The sequence below is a fragment of the Ipomoea triloba genome, chromosome 1 (genome assembly GCF_003576645.1).
Source record: "Ipomoea triloba cultivar NCNSP0323 chromosome 1, ASM357664v1".
NCBI classification, from domain to species: domain Eukaryota; kingdom Viridiplantae; phylum Streptophyta; class Magnoliopsida; order Solanales; family Convolvulaceae; genus Ipomoea; species Ipomoea triloba.
Window position 1 is genome coordinate 4997972 of NC_044916.1, and position 23107 is coordinate 5021078.

A 23107-nucleotide genomic window follows, 5' to 3' on the forward strand; every position below is an offset into this window, starting at 1 on the left:
GTTGAGGACCCTTAGCAATGAGTCTATTACCAAGAAAATTAGTGTGCATTGTTATTTTTATATTTCAAAAATATCTCCCCAAAAAAAAACTAAATTGGAATAAGGGAAAATTATAATTTATGCATCTTCATAATATGTAAATTATCAATGTCACCCCTAAATTATTAGTGGTGTAAATGTTGCCCCTCAATTTTTAAAATGGTGCATATATTGCCCCTCCCGTACCTTACAAGTATGAATTCTGTACCTCACTGTTTCAAGACAAAGTCACCAAAGCAAGAACACAAAACAATTAATCCCATACCCCTAAGACCCAATTACTCTCATAATAGGCATTAAGCGTGTGAAGGTGTGGTGAGTGTACAAGCACTACTTTCGTAGCAACAAATCACTCCGAGTTCAAGCATATAATTATGATCCAATAATTATACATAATATCAATAAAAAAAAATTCACACAACAAACTCTACCATACCAATCAATTCCCTTTCTGGCTTTATGCAATAATACAAATTAAATAGGCATCAATAACAAGAAATCAAATCAAATTCAAGCCTTAAAACACGTAGTCTCTCATAATATCACAATAAACACACAATATTAAGGAACTAGTTAAAGCCATAAGTGCAAAGTAATAAAATATATGAAATAAGAAAACTTATATATTGAAGCTGAAATCCATGATTACAATGTTATTGAGCTTGAAATTGAAGACGAACAAGAAATCTACACTAATCTGAACTTAACGTACTAATGCTAAAATTAAATAGATAATGAAAAGAAATTTAAATGGAATAAAAGAGTACAGTGGAGAGTTCTCCTTCTTAAAAAATGTTACCTTTTAGCACTTTATTACATGCTCTTTTTTACAATTTCTTAATATCTTTTCACAAATTACAAATTGTGCTAATTGTGTTGCATATCATTTCTGTTGTGCAGTAACTTTGACTAAAGTGTTTCTTGACTAATTAGTTAAGATTTCAGCATAATCCTTCCAAATAGTGCTAAGAAATTATGTCTTGAAATCAAATTATCAAATCTATTTTACTTCGTCATTGCAAAAAAGTTCTGAAAATCCTAATAAGTTTATTTACCCTCCTCCCCCTTCTAGATTTATTCATCTCAAGTGGGAACATCATCACTTAATAAGAAAAATGCTATGAATATTATTGATCTCATTTATTACATAACATATAATACAACATATTTACATAATTATTTTTAAAACTATTAAATTAATTTATATATTGATAAAAGAGATTAATTATAGAAAATAATTTATTATTGACAAATTAAAATAAAATAATTTTTGTAGGTAAAAATGTGAAAGTGAGATCACTTTTGAAAGTAGTGAGAAAATTTTATAGATGAAAAGTAAATATTGATTAATTATAAATTTAGTGATATGAGAATATAATCTATTTTTAAAATGAGAGGAGATTTTATAGATGCAGATAACTTAGCCATTGGAAAGAAAATAAATCACATGTACTTGTTGATCAGGATGACTTTTGTCATACTCATCGAGATTCAAAGAGACATGAATGGTAAGTGTCATATTCAAAACTATTCAAACCCTTGAAAGAAATGTGGGTGTATAAGTAGGTGGAACCCTTAAATACGCAAATTAAATGCGCTGAAATGTCCTAAGTACGACGATGACAAGTTAGTCAATCATCGGATAAAAAAAATATGAAAATATAAGGTTAAAACGCCAAGTCTTGTTAATAATCTTTGTAGGAAATAGTTACGAAAATAATTCTATAATAAGCTCAAAAACGAAAAGGTTACGGGTTCAAGTCTTAGTCGTGTGGCACTCACACTTTCTTTACAACCTTATTTGTTACATTTAAAGTGCTAGAAACATGGTAGACTTGTAGTCTAGATTTCTCAGGATAAAATAAACTTCGACTTAAAGTTTGAGCATTCAAACTAATAAGTTCAACGAACTAGAACATGGAAGACCTCATTATTTTTAGAGGAGGAATAGAAGGGTTTTTTGAGAGAAAAAGGTTCAGATTTTTTTTTTTAATTCTTCTGCTCGTCCATGGTATATATAGCAGAGGATAGTCAAATAACATTTAACATGACATTAACACTGATTTAAAATCAGTTTTATAACCTTCATAAATGACATGTTTAATATGGATTTCAACATTGTTGTTACAAACGTCAATTCTAAAAATTAAAATTGAAATTAATTCAAAATTAATTCCTAAGGATCAGAATTAACGCGTTCCAAAATGGTACACCTGAAAAGTGACACCCGAAAGGTAACCCTCAAAGGGTGAAACCCAGAAGGTTACATCCGAAAAGTAAAATCAACTTTTCGGTTGAAACAAAAAAAGTAAAATTTACAGTTTGGTCAAACCTAAAAAGTCAATGTCAATTTCCAACTGATCGAGAAGTTAACTTTCCGGACGAGTGGCATGTTTATGAAAGGTGTCAGACACTTTCCTGTTCGGTTGGAATGACTTCAAACAACATTCATGCTGCAAGTGCACATTAGTGACGCTTTTTCAAGCTTATTTTCCCTACGGGCAATTATGCAATTATGCTATATACAATTTAAATTCCATCTAACAGGTATTGTATATATATTAGTGCAAACACATTTCCCCTTTCCAAGACTTAAAAGCTTCTTACAAGCCTTTACCACCTTTATTTTCCTAACTCAAATGAGTCTATATACTTTGAGACAATTTCTCATTCACCAATTATTTATTTTGAGTGTAAAATATATTATTCTTTTCGTCTCAATTTGAAGAACTTGAATCTACTTTGACTTGACCCAAATTAGAAGTAGATTCACTAATATTTGTACCACTTAAAATACTATTTTATGCTATTTTCCAACAATCTTTTAAATAAATTTTCTATATATAATCATTCTAATATAATTTATCTTTTTTATGTGATTTATTAAATATTACACAAAAACTATGGCTACGTGTTGTCCTTATCAAAATATATTTGGGCATGTTGGCCAAAACACCAAAGTAGATGTTTGGTTAACAGCGGTTTGGAGCAACGGATTGCTTCAAACCGCTGAAATCTCAAACGCTACTATTAGCAGCGTTTGAGGTTGATGTTTTGGGGAAAAATAGTGTTTTGGGGAAAAATAGTTTTTCCCAAAACGCCCTTGCTTTATTTAGTTACTATATATATATATAAAAAAAAAGAATTAAACTGTAGCCTTTAGGCTTCTCAAAAGCGAGAAGCCTTTAAGGCTTTTACGTTTGGAAGAGGAGCACTACTCCTCTTATATAGAGGAGCTCAAATGCTCCTCTTCCAAATGTTTCGATGTGGGATCAAATCCCACATCATTTACAAAGGGGAGCCACCTCTTTGTCTTTTTATTTTTATTTTTAATTTTTTTGTTATAATTTGTTTGTTTTGTATTATTATTATTATTATTATTATTATTTTATATATTAATAATAATAATAATAATAATAATAATAATATGAATACCCTTTTAGGCCATTTTACATACTAACCGCTAATCTAAACAATTAATTTTATCAAATATCTTTTTACAAACCGCTAATACAATACACTGGTCAAACTTGCTAATACAATCCGCTATTTGATAACCGCTAGCACAAGCCGCTACCACTAACCTCTAACCGATGATAACCAAACAAGCCATTTATCTTTCAGTAGTGAGTAGTGAGTAGTGACTGAGCCAACAGCCAAGCAATAATGTCTGAATATGATTTGTGTCTCTATCTAGCTTGCTCCAGGGGATACGCCACTTGCTCAATTATATATATCTTATTCTGGATCCACTGCCCCACAACACATTATTGTAACTTTATTATGTCCACTTGCCCACAAGTTATAGTACATTAAAGTATGTCCAAGACATAACTCATTGATTGAAAGTTTGACTGTGATCTTATAGTACCTAGCGTATACTAAGGGTCGAATATAATCTTACAAGGAGTGAGACTCAAAACAAGAAAAACGCAACATCCCACGATTAATCTCCTCTATACAAAACTCTAGACAAGGCGCAAAGGTACCCTTAAGTTTTGGCAATCAAACTTATAGTACATTCAAATATTAAATACATAAAATGACACTCGCACACATATATGTTGGATAATTCAACACTGAAGCTGATCTGATCTTCCTCAGAATTCAACCATGTCAGCCTACATGCACACAATCCTCATACCAATTATACTCATCATCTTCTATCCTATATTTCTTGAAGCGCAGAGTGGGCATCTTCCTCAACATGAATGTGAGCCTCCTCAGCTCTCTCATCTCTTGTTTTCTTCATCATATATTATGAAATTTCTATAATACATATATCATATATGCAAATTACATATTTATTAACAGCTTGCTTTTGTTGAATGTATTATGCATATGGAAGTAAATGCACTGAAGGAAATAGGTGAGCAAATGGGGAAGAAGGATTGGGATTTTAAACTAAATCCTTGTGAAAACAACTCTAACTGGATGACACCAGAGAGGAAAGATATGCCTGCCTATAATAATACCCTCACTTGCAATTGTACCTTCCCTGGTGGTATTTGCCATGTTCAAAGCATGTAAGCTTTTCCTCTCTCATTATATTTCTCTCTTTTTCAGTTTCCCCTTTCTTCTTTACCCACTCCATTTTTGTTGCAATGATTTTGATTTTTTTTTTGACCTTTTAATTTTGACACTTGAAGTCTGGGGGCGAAGTAATTTTGCTTATGTAATTATAGTTTTATTTGGGCTGTTCCAAGGTTTTTTAAAAAAATATTTTTTAAAAAATATATTGATGGTTTTAAGAGACGCGGGTCCACCAACCATAAACTAGGTATGGATGTAATAGAACCCTAGTGATCGTGTTTGCAGCAAGCCACTAAACTAGGAGGGATGTAATCTTAAGACAAAATGATGCTTGTGTTGTTATCCCATAAGTTATGGGATTAAATCAACATGTTGCACCCACTTAATATTTTGCTTCTTTACCTCAATACCAAACGTACAGTGCACCACCCCGCTGCCGGTGCAACGGGGCCGACTCAGCCCCTGACGACCATGCCTTGAAATGGGGAATCCGGCAGGGCCTACCGGTTGCCGGTCGTCATGACCCCTCCTTTTCCTTGGGCCACCATACCTCCTCCTTCCCCTATCTTTTGGGGCAATTCATATCATGGATCAGGGTCCACATAGCATTGTGGACCATGGATCAAAACGACGAAATATAGAATTCATACTCATAAGATATATAATTTCATAGCACAAGACGCAAAAAATTACAACACAATACACGTACACGTGTTATATATTTATTTATTTTTCAAATTTGATTTAGGTACAAAATTTGTGTTTATAGGCACAAAATTTTACAACACAAGATACAGAATTCAATAATCAGAAACAACTACTAATTTGTTTCAGATATAGAGTTCATATTCTTAAAATACAGAATTTCATAATATATACAAAACACAAAACCTCACAACATAAAACACATGGATCAGAGTCTACAGTGCATTGTGAATCCTAGTCCATGATATAAGAATTGATCTTTTGGACCACCATGTCTACTCTCCCCCTAGCTCATAAAGATGACCTTCCTTGGGTCAAGATTCTCATAAAGATGACCTTCCTTGGGTCAAGATTCTACCAATAAAAATGGGTCTCGGGCCCATGACCATCATATATTTATTAGTTAATATTTATATCATATGTGGAGTATTTATTAAAACTATATATGCCATTTAAAAATTTCGATAATATATGTAAAGTTGAACAAATTTTATATTTACTCTTTGGCCCTGTTTGGTAAATGGTTGTTGGCTGTTTGGGTTATAAGGTATGATTTGTTGATAATATTAGCTGATTGTAAAAAGTTGTTTGATAAATTGCCTGTTAGCTGATAGCTATTTAGTATAATTTCTTTTTTCAAAAAACTAATTGAAAAGGCTGCTTTGAGTAGCATTTTGAATTTTAGCATTTTGGAGTTACAAAAAACTTATTAACCAAACAACTAATAGTGGTCAAATAAGTCAAAATTGGCTGATAGGCTGATTATTTACCAAACATGGCCTTTATGTTATAATAATAATAATAATAATAATAATAATAATAATAATAATAATAATAGTAATAATAACAATAATAATAATAATAATAATAATAATAATAATAATAATAATAATAATAATAAGCCAATTCAATTTATGTGTGTTAACTTTGTATTGTAAATATTTTTCATTTGTCTTTAGTTTCAATTCTTTTTTCATTAAATTACATTATTCAATATTATGATTAGACAAAAATATAACAATTGTACATTTTAATATTACATGCACAGGAACTTTCGCATGTACAATATGTCAATATGCACGAATATAACAATGAATAAAGATTAATTCTCTAATCTGATCTGATCTGCTATTATGTAATGCAGAGTTTTGAAAGGACAGGATCTGCAAGGTGTCCTTCCTCCTGCTTTAGTGAAGCTACCCTTTCTTAAGATAATGTACCAATTAAGCCTTTAAACATCTATCTATGTGCAGGAATTGAAGTAGCCCCATCTTCTTATTGATATTCAGTTTTTTTTGAAGGGATTGATATTCAGTTCTTTGCTTGATTATTAGTTTTATTTTGTGCAGAGATCTCACTCGCAACTACTTAAATGGTACAATTCCCTATGAATGGGCTTCTATGAAATTGGAATATATGTAAGTTGTGTTGTGTATTACAGTATAACATAAGCTATACAAGTGTAACCCATCTGCTTGTCCACCGTAAAGAAGTGAAGATTTAATTTGCAGATCTCTTACTGTGAATCGATTATCTGGATCAATTCCAAAGTATTTGGGAAATATAACAACTCTTGTACTTTTGTATGTTCCCTTTGCTTGCTCCTCGATCACTCACTCTACTTACACAAGTAAAACTTTTGTTAACTCCTGATCTTCTGAGGAACTTATTATTGCATGTTTGGGGTTTCAGAAATTTGGAGAACAATTTGTTTAATGGAACTATTCCACCAGAGCTTGGAAAACTAGCCAACCTACAGAAACTGTAAGCATTTGTTTATCAAATATAAGAATTATTGGCACTTTCTCTTCCACCTATGTTAAATTTTGTGCATACTAATGGCAAAAACTTGTGTAAAACCATCTCTCCGATTCTGTGAGTAGGTAAATATGAAAATGTAATACTTGCTTTAGAAATAAAGTGTTTGCTACTTATAAAAAGAAAATGTAATATTTTACATTACGATTTAAAAGTATACATTTTTCCTCAAAACTATTACATTTTATTAAGTAACAAAAACTTTAGAGTTAATTCCAGAGGAGGTCCCTCTTGTCTTTGGCAATTCCAAATTTTAGTCTCAGACAATCGTTTTTGCCATTTAACAACCTAGACTATCATATTTTGGATACTTTTGGTCCTTCCAATTACTTTTTTAGTGATATCCTATTTTAGGCACGAGCATTTCTCTTCATTTTTTTTCCAGTTTTCTGCGCTGGCTTTTTTTCTTCCAATTTTCGTCTCTTTAGCCGTTGATTGCACCATGTCCTTCACCCAACTCTTGTCTTCATCTCCTTCTACCCGACCCCAAATCATCATTCGTTAATGGCGATACTGAGTACGTGATGACCTTTGTATTTGGGGGAATCATTTTGCAATGAAGTTGGAAAGCTCAAGATGTTGTCATCCGGACGACTTCAGTCTAATAGCTATTGTTTAGTCCATGATTATGTAAATCGTCTACTATAGCTGTAGAGGGAAACAAAAACAAAAAAAACAAAAAAATAAAAAAAGCCTCCTCTTTGTTATTAGAAAATACTATACATTTTCCTAAAATAGGATTTCATCCGAAGGACAAAAAGTATCCAAAATATTATAGTCTGGAGTGTTAAATGACAAAAACGATTGCCTGAAACTAAATTTGAAATTGCTACCAAAGATAAAGGACCTTCGCTGGAATTAATTCAAACTTCATTATTGATTAGTAGTACATCTTTCTAGTATAAATATTACATTTTCATATTGAATCAACTCATCTCACGGATCCTTCCTCTCACAACAAACTCACTATATACTAATTAAATTAACTACAGTCTGCAAACACATAATCTGACTATGCATGATAGACCGTGATCCATTGTATAATTTGTCATAGTTTGGCAAAGCTTAATATATGGGCTGAATTTTTATTGTTTGCTCTCACATGTTTGATGCTTTCTTTAATCATTTTTGCTTTCTGTAGCATGCTTGCTGCTAATTATCTCACAGGTGAATTCCCAAAAGAACTTAATGTTCTCACAAAATTGACGGAATTGTAAGTGCATTATGTCATGTATATATTCCTAATTTATGTTGTTTCTTCTAATCTATAGTTTAATTAAGCTCACTTGTCGCATGGGAAATCAATGCAGTAGGCTCGGTAGGAATAATTTCACTGGAAAACTGCCTAGCTTTCAAACTCTTAAGAACCTTCAAAAACTGTAAGTATTCAAATCTAACAGTTCAAATTAAAGTTGAAATTTCTTGATGCATGAAATGAAATCACTTTTTACTGGAAGCATATATGATTGGCAGAGAGCTTCAAGCAACTGGTTTTGAAGGACCCATACCTGAAAATATTTCTGCATTGACAAGCTTGATACAACTGTACGTGAGTTAAATTTCCTTTGATGATTTAATTAATACTCAAGTTTTTGTTAGTTGTAGCAGAATTTACTATGGTTAAGATCAACAAGCTAAAATGTAATTGTCAATAACACAAATCTGCAGTAGAATCAGTGACCTAAATGGAGGTGTTTCAATATTTCCTACATTTAACAACATGACAGGCATGACAACTTTGTGAGTAATGCATTTTGTTTCCAAAAATTTGAACTCAAGTTTCGAATTTGCACTATGAATTGAAATTATTTATGAAAAAAAAGAATAATTTTGGGTGCAGGATATTGAGGAGGTGCAATATTTCTGGAAAGATACCTGAATATATAGCTAATATGACAAGCTTGAGACAACTGTAATTTCTGCAACTTGAAATTTCTTTTGATCCTTCTTAGCAGTTAATATCATATGTAATTCTTAATTTGATATACTTCTCTTGCTTAATTGTTTTATTATCATATTGAAATCCCAGAGATTTGAGTTTTAATAATTTAGAAGGAGGGATTGATGGTCTTCAAGGTCTTCATGATAAAGTGCAGTACATGTGAGTAACAAATCAATTTTGATGTTATCGATTATGCATAGCATCAAAAATGAATATTATGCTACTTGTTCTTAGGTATCTAATGAACAACTCGCTTAGTGGACAAATACCTCAGTGGGTTCTAAGTCGAGGTCATCAATAGTAAGTTTAGTTTAATATATATTAAATGTATATTTTTCATATATCCCTGTGTCTGGATTTTCTTTTGCCACTTTTCTTTATCAATTTCTTGTCATAAATATAATTTAAAAGATGGTGCACAGTTATACAGATCTTTCTTACAATAATTTTACGGAGAGTTCTGTGCCACCAATTTGCAATCGGGAAAGCCTGTAAGATTTTGTCTGTTATATGCATCTACTCTTTCAAGTGTTCCTTCAAATATGGATCATTTTAGCTTTCTCTTTTGCCTATCAGAAACTTGTTCAAAAGCTATAGTGGAGGAGAAATTTCGTAAGTTTAAACATCTTTTGGAAAACTACAAATATATCACACTCTTTAATGTAATTTAGTCTCCAAAGATGTTTTACTTGTGCTCCTATTGGCATTTTATAGAGAAGCTGCAAAGTGTTTACAAAATTGTACTAAGGGTAAGCAAATGCATTATATCACAATGGATTGATGCTAAGCAATGCGAATCATTTGCAAGCAGCTGCAAAGTACTTTTCATTTTCTGCAGATTGGTATTCATTTCACATCAATTGTGGTGGAGGCAATGTTTTGATTGGTGACACTACATATGACGCAGATGACGGTTCTACTGGTCTTGCGAAATTTGTTTCCAATAGAGAGAACTGGGTAACTAGTAATACAGGGTACTTTTTGGATAGTCAGATAACACTATCTGACTATACAACATCAAATATATCTGTCATCAAGGGAAAAGACTCTGAAATCTACAAGACGGCTCGTTTGTCTCCTTTATCTCTAACGTATCAAGGACGTTGTTTAGTAAATGGAAACTATAATGTGAAACTCCATTTTGCAGAGATAGTTTTGAGAGATAATAGATCTTTTCAAAGTCTTGGAAGACGCTTATTTGATGTTTATATACAGGTCAATTGAGAATTTTACAGTTTAAATTGAGGAATTCAATGGTTAAGTGATGTGCATTTAACTATAGTAATTTTATTGGCTACAGGGAGAGAGGAAATTGAAGGATTTTGATATTCAAACCGAAGCACAAGGAGTTGATAAAGCATTGGTTAAACAATTTCAAGCAGTTGTTACAGACAAAACTCTAGAGGTGCGCTTTGAGTATGCTGAAAAAGGAACAACAATAGTCCCACTTGCAGGAAAATATGGCCCTTTAGTATCTGCAATATCTGTGCAATCTGGTAATATTAGTGAGAACTCATTTATTGAGGTTAATTAGATTTTTAATTAATAGCATATATAGTTTAAATGAGTTAATATTAGTTACTGTTCCTCAGCCAATTTTGCAGATTATTTTTTTCTAACTCTCATGCCTTTTCTGCAAACTTGTAGATTTCAAGCCTCCCAAAAGTAGAAAGAAATTAATCATAATTGTTGCAGCAATTTCTTCTTTGTTCCTTATTTCTGCAATTCTCTATTTCGCTGGGTGGAAGATCACTTTAAGGATCTTGGACTTTAGAAAAACGGGATCACAGGAAAACGGTAATATATGCATTCACACAATCACACTCTCAATACATTTTTTTCATGCTCTAGCAATTTCTTTATAATGAATGTCGTCCTCGTGCAGAACTACAAGGCCTTGATCTACAAACTGGTCTATTTACCTTTCAACAAATTAAAGCCGCTACTAATAACTTTGATGCTGCAAATAAGATTGGGGAAGGTGGTTTCGGGTCTGTCTACAAGGTATAAAAATTATGAATATTTGTAATCTGTTAATTCATACCTTTTGTTTTCGGACTTACTACGGATGCTTATGTTTGGTGATGTTGAATTTTTCCTTGTGTATAAAATCAGGGTACATTATTGGATGGTACAGTTATTGCTGTGAAACAACTCTCATCCAAATCAAGTCAAGGCAATCGTGAATTTTTGAATGAAATAGGCATAATATCTTGTTTGCAGCACCCTAATCTTGTGAAACTTTATGGATGTTGTGCCGAGGGAAAGCATTTGCTGCTTGTGTATGAGTATTTGGAAAACAATAGCCTTGCCCATGCTCTTTTTGGTACATTTGAAATCTTAATAATTTTTGCTGCTAGTCGGAATAAAAAAGAAAAAAAAAACCATATGCTAATAAACTAAACAAAGGAAATAATTTTTTGTACCTAGCTTGAAAAGTGAGGATTCAGTTTATTTTATCATGTTAAACATGAGAATTCTGAGTTAAGAGTTAATTAATTACAGGTCCGGAAGACTGTCAGCTGGAATTAGATTGGGCTACTAGACAAAGAATTTGTATCGGTATTGCAAAAGGTTTAGTTTTCATGCATGAAGAGTCAGAAATAAAGATTGTTCATAGAGACATCAAATCCACCAATGTGCTTCTTGACAAAGAACTCAATCCGAAAATTTCTGACTTCGGTCTAGCTAAACACGATGATGATGATGAGAAGACACACATTAGTACAAGAGTCGCTGGGACAGTGTAAGATGTTATTACAACGTCTCATCCATTTTGTATTTCCAAATTGAGCATACACTTGAAGGAAATAATTACTCTTCTTTCTCTTTTATCGTCTACAGAGGATACATGGCTCCTGAATATGCTTTGTGGGGCTACTTAACATTCAAAGCTGATGTCTACAGTTTCGGAGTGGTGGCTCTAGAAATTGTTGTAGGGAAGAACAACGTGAAGTATCGTTCCGATGATGAGAACTGCGTTTGCCTCCTTGATTGGGTGAGATATCAATATTACCAAACTCATAATTAATAGATGGCATACATACTTGTCAAACTAAGTGGCCTGTTCTAATTATATTCTATTGTATTTAATGGACAATTTTAAGGCACTTGATCTTCAAAAGAAAGGAAACCTAATAGAGCTAATGGATCCAAGACTGGGTTCTAATTATGACAAAGAAGGGGCACTCAGAATGATCAAAGTGGCTTTGCTTTGTACTAATCCTTCTCCCGTCCTTAGGCCATCCATGTCTGAAGTAGTCAAAATGCTTGAAGGCCATGATGATATTATTGAGTACAAATCCGATCTGCATGAATTCAATTTTCAAGCAATGAGAGATCGTTATGATGAAATGACAGTTCGCTCAAGTGAGTCTTCCAGCAAAGTAGGTTTTTCTTCATCATATGCAAATTAATAGTGGAAAAATATTAATGCATCCAAAAAATACAAGAAATAATTGTACTTTAAATTGTCTGAATCACTGGTTGTGCTGCCAAGTATCATGGACCAACATATCAGCAGTCGTTATACCATGGACCATGGTCAACAATGCATTGTGGACCATGAATCATGATTGATACTGCAGTTATGTGAAAATGATACTGCAGTTTTGTTTAACGGATACTGCAGTTGTGTTGAAAGGAAACCGCAGTTGCGCGGAACAGAGGCCGTGTCATCCGTCTGGAACTGCAGTTGTGTTGAACGGATACTGCAGTTGTGTTGAACGGATGAATGTCCTCTGTTCCACGCAACTGCAGTTTCCTTTCCTTTCAACACAACTGCAGTATCTTTTCAACACAACTGCAATATCCGTTCAACACAACTGCAGTATCAGTCATGATCACGGTACACAATGCATTGTGGACCATGGTCCACCATATAATTTGCGACATATCAGAGTGCAAATAACCTACAAAACAATTACACTACTATTCCATGACCCTTCCTGCAGGTTTATGCATGTGGCTTGATCTGCCAAAGGATTATATAAAGTAAAAGTGCTTGCAGATTATGCGTAGGGTTTTATAATTGTGCGGAAAGAAACAAACAGAAAGGGATACCAATTGTCCATTATTTTAGGGAGATAGATACATTATCCGTATTGAAAAAAAAAAAAAAAGGAAAATGACAAATTTTCTCTCAGAATTATATCCTTATAGCGATTTTTCCCTAAATTACTCATGTATCCACATTAACCCCTTCAATTATTTTAAAAGTGACAGTATTTCAATTATTTTTTTCTCCAACAAATTATTGCTTATATATAAGGATGACTACAATTCAGTTCCAACCGACCGGACACTGTAGCAATCGAAATCGTAGGAAAGGTTCCAGCTACATAGCTTATTCTGGTTTGAAACCAGTCCGTTCCAGTTCCGAACCGAAATAAAATAAAATATACAAATTGTTGAATTTGAACTATTTTTGTTGGTTTTATAACTTTTAGGCAGTCAACGGCTGGCCAACACAACCGCTAAAATAACGAGTATATGATAAAAGTATAGAAACAATATAGAGAGAATTTAGAGAATAATAAGCCTTATCCTATCCAAACTCCATTGTTGTCTCGTGCTGGGTCTTCATCTTGGGCTCCCTTGATCTAGTTATTTTTCTTGGGTCGATCCATTTCAATCAGCCTAGTATATCGTACATCAGTAGTTATACCGTGGACCCAGGTCCACCTTGCTATGTGGACCTGGGTCCAATACGACGCCGTTTCACAATTTTTTTTAAAAACTCTATATTCATATGTCCTATACTCCATGTTCACAACTTGGGAACTCTACATTCACACATTACAGGGCTACAAATTGCTAGAACTCTGTTAACTCTATTACAGATTCACACATTCATAACTGTACATTCACAAATTTTATACTCCATATTCACAATTTGAAACCTCCACATTCACACATTTCAGGGCTGCTAGAACTCTGTTAACTCTACTACAGATTCGCACATTCATAACTCTACATTCACAAATTCTATACTCCATATTCACAATTTGAAACCTTCACATTCACACATTTCAGGGCTATATGTTTAGTAATTTTTTTTTTTTAAATAATGAAACGGTGTCGTATTGGACCCAGGTCCACCTTGCAAGGTGGACCTGGGTCCACGGCATAAATTGCGACCGTACATCATCCAGTCACCATTTTTTTGAGATTTTGCAAAGTCCATGAGTAGATTAATCTATAAATTTATCAAAGACAGGAAATTTTTAATTAGACGACTAGTCTATAAATTCGAAGCTTCGGTCCACCGCTTTAAAAATATCAATTTTTTTTTGTCCGTCCTGTTCGCTGATAGGCCAACAAGTTTAGGCTGACCTGTCAATCGCTGGACCGATCGGTAAGTCTAATGGCTAACCGATCGGCCCCTAAGGCTCCTCCCCCTCCCCCCCTTTGTTGCTATAAATTTTTGCTTCGATTGCGATGTCCCCTCTTTCCTCCGTGTATTCTTATTGTCTAATCCATTCCTCTCGCCTGTTTAGTCTGCTTTACCTGTCGCTCATCCTATCAGTCTATCTAGCTGGTCGCTCAACCTGTCTGGCCAATCTGTCTCACTAGTTGCTCATTTTGTCTAACCAGTCTACCAGACTAGTCTGTTTGCAAAAAAAATTAATCTGTTTCATCCGATTTCGTCCAATACCCCCTCCGATTGTCAATTATTTTTCCAACGTTCTAGTTCTCAAATTATCAACCCCCAACTCTAATTATACGTCTAACACTCCAAATTATCTATCAAATACTCCAAGTTATCCATCAAAATTTTTGGATAGGGGGGGGGGGTGGTCAGTCGACGACTATGATGGAGTGTTAGTCAATCGCCGAGAGATAGGGGTTCAACTAACCACCGCATAGTGAGACGGTCAGTCGACCATAGAGTGGTGGGAAGGTCGATCGACCACCAAGTTGTGGCAAGACTAGTAGACCATGGTGGGAAGACAAGTTGACCACCAAGTGGTGAGAAGGTCAGTCAACCACCGAATTGTGGAAAGACCAGTCGACCACCGAGTAGTGGGAAGGTCAGTTGACAACCAAGTAGTGGAAGACCAGTTGACCACAGAGTGGTCGGAAGGTCGATCGACCACCGAGTAGTAGGAAGTCCAGTCAACCATCGAGTGGTTGGAAGGTTAGTCAACCACTAAATGGTAGGAAGACTAGTCGACAACTGAGTGGTGGAAAGGTTAATCAGTCATCGAGTGGTGGGAAGATGAATCGACCACCTAATTCTAGGAAGTTTGATCGACCACCGAGTAGCGAGAAGACCAGTTGATCACCGAGTGGTGAGAAGGCCAGTCGACCACCAAGTAGTTAGATGGTTAGTTGAGTGGTGGGAAGACCAGTTGACCATCGAGTGGTTTGAAAATCAGTCGACCACTGAGTGGTGGGAAGGTAGGTCGACTTCTAAGTGGTGGAAAGTTTGGTCGATTACCAAGTGGTGGGAAGGTTATTCGACCACCGAGGGGCAAAAAGGTCAGTCGACCACCGAGAGGTGGGAAGACCAATCGACCATTAAGTGGTATGAAGACCAGCCGACCACTGAGTAGTGGGGAGACCAATCGACCCTTGAGTGGTGGGAAAGTCAATCGATCATCGAGTGGTGGTGGTGCCCTTTGGCTGGCCAATTGGCCTCTGGTGACTGACCGGTTGACTAGTCGGCCCCAGTGTCGGCATTGCTTCCCCCCACCTTCCTGCATATTTCTTTGGTCCATCTTGACTACTCAGTTTGACCAGTCCACCTGACCAATCTGTCTGACCAATCTCTCTAACTAGTTTATCCAACTAGTCGACCTGACTGTCCACCAGTACTCTATTAGCTATCAAGTATTTTATTAACCATCCGGTACTTCATTAACCATTCAATACTCCGTTAACCATTCGGTACTCTATTAACCATCTGATACTCCGTTAACCATCCAGTACTCAACTAACCATCCAATACTCCATTAACCATCCGATACGTACTCAGTTAACCATCCAGTACTCCGATCCATTAATCATCCGGTACTTCATTAGCCATACGGTACTCCATTAACTGTTTAGTACTCTGTTAACCATCCAGTACTCCATCAACTATCTAGTACTCCATTAACCACCTAGTACTCCTCTCCGTCAAGATTTTTGAGAACGCGTTTGAGTTTTCAAATTATCCATCCAATACCCCTCTCCGTCAAAATTTTCGAGAACGTTTGAGTTCTCAAATTATCCATCTTCGTTAACCGTCCAATACTCTTCTCCGCCAAATTAATTTTTTTGAGAATGTTTGAGTTCATAAACCATCCAGTACTCCATTCCGGTAACTTCCTACCTATTAGACTATTTATGTCGACTAGACTTCGCTTTAATAACTCCTAGACTTTGTACTAGACCTCTCACTAACCAGACTTTTCACTAACAACTCCTAGACTATGTACTAGACCTCTCACTGACCAGACTTTTCACTAACGACTCTTAGACTCTCTACTAGACCTCTTACTGATCAGACTTTTCACTAACGACTCCTATACTCAGTATTAGACCTCTTGCCGGCCAAAGTTTGCAAAATTTCTTTCAACAATCCTCTATTTGTTCCACCATGACTTGATTACTACCTTGTGGGTGTGAATTGTCTAAGCGATGGTCCTAAAGATTTTAGTTACCGATTTGGAGGTAGGTTATTACTGTTTAATTCTGACTGCTTGCTTTGAATAGTTTTATACATAATCGAAATTACTCTTGTGTGACAATTGTTATTGACTTTCTACAATGCACGTTAAAGTTTGGCCAACTACCAAGGGCCGGAGTGGGTAGTTGCCAGGGGCTAAGTGGCCAAATATCGGGGGCGTGTGATCAACTCCTTGTTGCTTGACTATGCAATTTTCGAGTGTATTTATTTAAAGGATAGACGAGATGATTTGAACTGATGGCTTCATTAAGATACTATAATAGTCGAAAGTACACGGTAACTAACTATACGAGTTTACCTTTCTATCGATAAAATTTCTTGTGCCACCTTGAGTTCCAGATGTACTCAATAGGTCTTCCCTCCATTGCCTCTAGTGGATTATGGGTTTGTCTTTCTAATTTCATTCTTTCTGTTTCTCACGGTCATCGTCTCGCCAATTGCGACATTTTGGTGGGGATTCTGTTTTTCAGTCGGCAAGGATGGGATCCCTAGTTGGGTGCCCAAGTTGCCGTAGCAATTGTTTGGGGCGAGTGGCCGGCCGCCCTCTTTAGATGAGGTCTTTGATCTCCTTTTGTAAAGTGGTGCATTTTTCGGTGGTGTGTGTTGCACTCCTGTGGTAACGGCAACATTTAGGCCCCTAGTGGCTGGTTTGATACATTGCGAGTTGTCACCTAGTCGCAAGGGAGGTGGCGGCGGTAGGTCCACAGCTAAAGTGGATACATGCATAATTCAATGAGGGAAATCACTATAACCATATATAATTCAAGGGGAAAATGTAGTATTTTCCATTATATTAATGATAAGTAGTCTTTTGGGTGAGTATATGTAAAAGAGGTTATGCTTACACCGAATATCGTTCTCACAACGATTGGCGATAGAAGTAGAGCTTTAGTGTTCCAAACATAAGATACTAATGTTTCTCAAGGAAATCTAGCCAAACTGAAGGGTTGATTTGGATACAAACATAATATCAAACAACACACAATAATGAAAATAAATGATAAGAAAGTGGAGGTAGGTAGGAACTAAAGGTAGGTCAAGGTAGTGAAACTAAATTGGGGACCAAAAGATGATAGATGATATATAACAATAGGGAAGCCTTTTTCAAGGTCACCCCACACTCCTAGAACATTCAAGGGCATTCTCATGACTCAAGAATGTCTAAGAGGCATTTCATCAAACACTTAGCTTGATGTTCTTAACATCACACACTCCCCTTTTCTCAAAGCTGAAGCATGGTTGATCAACTCCTTGAACTTAGACTAGATTGTCACTACCTAATCAGGACATAAATAATCATGTCAATCAACAACATCAAAGTTATGTCTCAACTTTCATTAACCAATTCAAAATCATCCATCAAATACCTAGCCTACATCCCCACCTCCCTCGAAGGAGAACTAATCACACATAAGCATAATGAAAATAACACAAAATTCATAACCAACAAGGAATTCCATTAAAAACACAAGATAAATATCAAAGCAATAAAACAAGAAAGTAAATTGCAAGGAATGAAATAAAGAGAAGAATAACTTATCTAGTGAAAATGGATATGAAATCCTTGAAATCCAAGTTTAAAGGCTTCAATCCAAGCTTCCAAAATGTTTAGGAACCTAAATATAAGTCTAATCTAACCTAAAAATATCAAAGAAAATGAAAGAGAGAAGCCAGGGTTTTAAAATGGTCGGAACCGTGTTGAAATGGCTGAAAATGGGGTTAAATACAAGCAAAGAAGGTTGCCCACTACGGGTGTGGTCGAGCCAGTGGCCAGAAACGCGCGCCCACGGGCGTGGCTACCTGCAGGGAGAAGTTCTGCACAATTGTTTCAACTTCTAGGCTATTTTCACCCCCGGACAGAGAAATGAAGTTAGAGGGCATGCCTCTAACGAGAGCTGTTTTCAGCCCTACGATGAAATCGATTCCTGCCACTACTTTTTGAGTATCCCACTCCTCCCACTGTTTGCTCCCCGATGAATTGTGCTTGCTCGGACTGGCACAATTCTTACTACTATAACCACGCAGCCTGTATGAACAAACAAACTTTGCAGAACCATTTCACCTAATCGATCGTGGTGAAGTCAGCAATGGATTCGGCGGATCATCCACGTCACGAATTGGATGGCAGGCACAATTCTTACTAGTTCTCCGCACAACTTTTCTGCAGTTGAAGACTATCATGCCTGTTTAATGAAAAACTGGCTGGCTCTGGCTACCTTGCGGAGCAAACAAAAGATCCCCAAATCACACTGCCTGTATGAACAAACAAACTTTGTACAACCAGCTTACGTGGAAAAGATTCCATATTCTATGCCAATAGACTCGTGACATCCATGTACTAAGTCGTCAAATGAGCAAAGCCCAAGCTTATACGCATTGGCCCACAGGGTGCCCATCTTCAAGAAGGCCCGAATGAAAGACCCAAGCCTACATGAACCATCACAAAGAAAGTCCTACAAATGAAGACGAATTGTGCGAGAATTTCAACTTCTTGCTCTTTTGCTCCAATTTTGCCTTGTTTGTCCAAATGACCAAGACCATTGAAAACACAACAATTTGGCTCTCTAAGAGGTGTTTCTCTCATCTTCATAGCTTATCATTGTCTCCCATTGACTCTACATGTATCCGAAATGCTCCAAAAATCATTCAATTCATCTAAATCACAAAAAAATTACACCTAAACACACAAATGAATCAAATGAGAAACATTTTGGGCAAAATTATAATGAATGACAAGGAAAATAAGTTTAAATTCAAGGTGAAAACATGAAGATTTTGGCACTTATCAATTAATATGAGCAAACTCCAAACTGATTAATTAAATAATAACTTAGAAGTTTAATAACATTCTACAACAATACTAATTTGTTTATCATGCAATTATTTTTGCTTTTTTGATAAGCTAATTGCACCCTTTTTTTTTTAAATTAAAGTTCAATGATCTAATTGCAATTTTGTGTCCAACTTTTTTGACCTTATTCCACTGTGTTGTAATAATGGTGCTAAAGTTGATATTTAGAAATATGGAGTTTAAGTAGTGTTGTTTCATCCGAAATGTCAAGGATTCAAAACCCATTGTAGGGAATTATTGATATTTATATCTGATCCACTAGACAAAATCTTTATCACTGAAGTACCTATAACATCTATTTGTCTATATCTAATACATGGTGCATAAAGAAGTTAAGTACACACAATGTACTATACAAATGAGTATATTTAACTAAATTACTTAGAGGGAAAAAGAAAAAAGAAAGGTAATTAAAATAAAAAAATAAATTGTAGTGTACAACAAAGTAAACGCAATATACAAGTTATCATTACAAGTTTGCAATTAATTACATCTAACACATTTTCTATTATGTTAGAGCATCCCTAACAATGATAAAATAGTAGATTTTTCTAACAGGATGCTAAAAAGAGAGGAGAGAGTGTGAAAATAGATTTGTTGCTATTATGATTTTTTGTGGGCCCAAGGCAAAAAATAAAAACACAATTGGTGCACCTTTCGGTCACCAACAACACACAACTCGCGCTAGTTGGCGACCACCCTAAGCTGATTTTTTTTTTTTTGGGGTTATGGACCTTGGGGACAGCTTACTGTGAGTTTATTTGCTGGGATGCTCTACTATCTTAGAAGCTCGCCATGATTGACTTTTATATAGCAACTAAAACCATCACTAAAGTACAAACTCATAGCATTATTCATTATTTTGTAGACACCTAGTTAAGTATGTGAATATGACTTGTCTTGTACAATTGAGAAATCGTTGTTCTAAGACGGTTGGTGGACAAACAAGACAACTCAAAATAATATACTAGCTACCTAGCAAGTTCTCTTTTTATATTGTTTAAAATGATATTGAAAATATTACAAACTTCCTATTTTTCATATTGTATCTTCTAAAAACAAATTGTTGAGCTTTGGCTTGAAGGGTTGAGTCTAGCACCTGTTATCGAAATGTAACACTGACTGCTACGCATGTAATGAAATAAGTTGCTCTTTTACTAGTAACTACAACTTTTGGTATAATAGTAAGTGTTTGATCCTAACAAAAAAAAAAAAATTGCGCTAGTGGTCTTGTCACATTAAAAAATAAGGTGGAGAAAATATTAAATTGGTGACCATTGGAATTTTATTTTGAAAATGATTTGACGTTATGATTAGTTGTATTTTTGCATGCTTGTCTAAGTCTGCACCGAATAATTTTCCAAACATAAATTGCTTTGAATTGATTGCAATAATAATATTTGGTTGTACAACATTATTTAGTTGGTTGGACAATAGTAGTTTGGTTGCATTCAACTTTTCTTTTCTTTCTTCAAATTGACTAGAGGTCCCATTATTCGGACTATTACTAATGACATATGAATTGAACTTTAAATATGCGTGAAGTTTATTTTTAGTTTGAATATTTTAAATTATGATATATTCACATATTATAATGAATGATAAGGAAAATAAGCTTAAATTCAAGGTGAAAACATGAACATTTTGACACTTATCAATTAATATGAACAAACTCCAAACCGATTAATTAAATAATAACTTAGAAGTCTAATATCATTCTACTACAATACTAATTTGTTTATTTTGCAATTATTTTTGCTTTTTTGATAAGCTAATTGCACCTTTTTTTTAAAAATTAAAGTTCAATTCAATGATCTAGTTGCACTTTTGTGTCCAACTTTTTAAACCTTATTATATTCCATTATAATTGACACAATATAATAATGGTGCTAAAGTTGATATTTAGAAATATATGGAGTTTAAGTAGTGTTGTTTCATCCGAAATGTCAAGAATTCAAAACGTACCCATTGTAAGGAATTATTGATATTTATATCTGATCCACTAGACAAAATCTTTATCACTGAAGTACCTATAACATCTATTTATCTATATCTAATGCATGGTGAATAAAGAAAAATATAAAATAAAATAAAATTTATCCATGCACAAGAAGTTAAGTACACAGTTACACACAATGTACTATACAAATGAGTACATTTACCTAAATTACTTAGAGGATAAAAAATAAATTGTAGTGTATAACAAAGTAAACCCAATATACAAGTTAACATTACAAGTTTGCAATTAATTACATATAACACATTTTCTATTATGTTAGAGCATCTCCAACAATGACAAAATAGTAGATTTTTCTAACATGAGGCTAAAAAGAGAGGAGAGAGTGTGCAAATAGATTTGCTGCGATTAAGATTTTTTGTGGACCAAAACATAATTAGTGCACCTTTCGCCCACCAACAATATTCAATGGGCGAGTCAGGGTGATCGCCAGTTAGCGACTGCCCTATGCTGATTTTTTTTTAAAGGTTATAAATATATGGACCTTAGGGACAGCTTACTGTGAATTTATTTGCTGGGATGCTCTACTCTGTTAGAAGCTCGCCATGATTGACTTTTATATAGCAACTAAAACCATCAGTAAAGTACATACTCAGCATTATTCATTATTTTATAGACACCTAGTTAAGTATGTATGTATGTGAATATGACTTGACTTGTACAATTGAGAAATCGTTGTTCTAAGACTGTTGCTGGACAAACGAGACAACTCAAAATAATATACTAGCTACGTAGAAAGTTCTCTTTTTATATTGTTTAAAATGATATTGAAAATATATCCGTATAGACTTTTTGTACAAACTTCCCTATTTTTCATATTGTATCTTCTAAAAACAAATTGTTGAGCGTTGGCTTGGAGGGCCGAGTCTAGCACCTGTCATCGAAATGTAGCACTGACTGTTACGCATGTAATGAAATAAGCTGCTCTTTCACCAGTAGCAACAACTTTTGGTGTAACAGTAATTACTTGATCCTTACAAAACAAAACAAAACAAAAAAACAAAAAACAAAAAACAAAAAACAAAACAAAACAAAAAAAAAAAAAAGTTGCGCTAGTGGTCTTGACACAAAAAATAAGCTGGAGAAAATATTAAATTGGTGACCATTGGAATTTTATTTTGAAAATGATTTGACTTTATGATTAGTTGTATTTTTGCATGCTTGTCTAAGTCCGCATCCAATAATTTTCCAAACATAAATTGCTTTGAATTGATTGAAATAATAATATTTGGTTGTAGAACATTATTTAGTTGGTTGGAGAGTAGTAGTTTGGTTGCATTCGACTTTTCTTTTTTCTCTTCAAATTGACTACAGGTCCCATTATTCGGACTATTATTAATGACATATGAATTGAACGTTAAATATTGGGTGAAGTTTATTTTTAGTCTGAATATTTTAAATTATGATATATTCAAATATAAATTTAGTTTGGATATATATCGGTGTTAAAATTTCACCCAAATTCAGTATCAAACATGAACTAACCTAAAAATTTATTATAACAAAATTATATATCATATATGTTTT

At 34.5% G+C, this 23107-nt stretch overlaps 1 protein-coding gene across 4 annotated transcripts; it reads left to right on the forward strand.

The window, feature by feature from the left end:
- Positions 1-4034: 4034 nt before the first annotated feature.
- Positions 4035-12535, forward strand: LOC116023729 (probable leucine-rich repeat receptor-like serine/threonine-protein kinase At3g14840). 4 transcript variants are annotated; one of them, XM_031264738.1, is made up of 24 exons: positions 4035-4252; positions 4388-4565; positions 6422-6493; positions 6627-6695; positions 6789-6860; positions 6970-7041; positions 8237-8308; positions 8406-8474; positions 8569-8640; positions 8764-8835; positions 8936-9007; positions 9125-9196; positions 9272-9337; positions 9460-9528; positions 9614-9649; positions 9752-9786; positions 9876-10252; positions 10338-10533; positions 10685-10834; positions 10923-11041; positions 11153-11363; positions 11543-11783; positions 11882-12035; positions 12145-12535. In XM_031264738.1, the coding sequence occupies exons 1-24, from the start codon at positions 4153-4155 to the stop codon at positions 12451-12453; spliced, it is 2955 nt and encodes a 984-aa protein (XP_031120598.1). In that variant the 5' UTR covers positions 4035-4152; the 3' UTR covers positions 12454-12535. The 4 variants fall into 4 exon arrangements, with proteins under 4 accessions (XP_031120598.1, XP_031120604.1, XP_031120610.1 ...); XM_031264744.1 differs by lacking the exon at positions 6789-6860; XM_031264750.1 differs by lacking the exon at positions 4035-4252 and having other exon boundaries at positions 4483-4565; positions 6422-6447.
- Positions 12536-23107: the final 10572 nt, after the last annotated feature.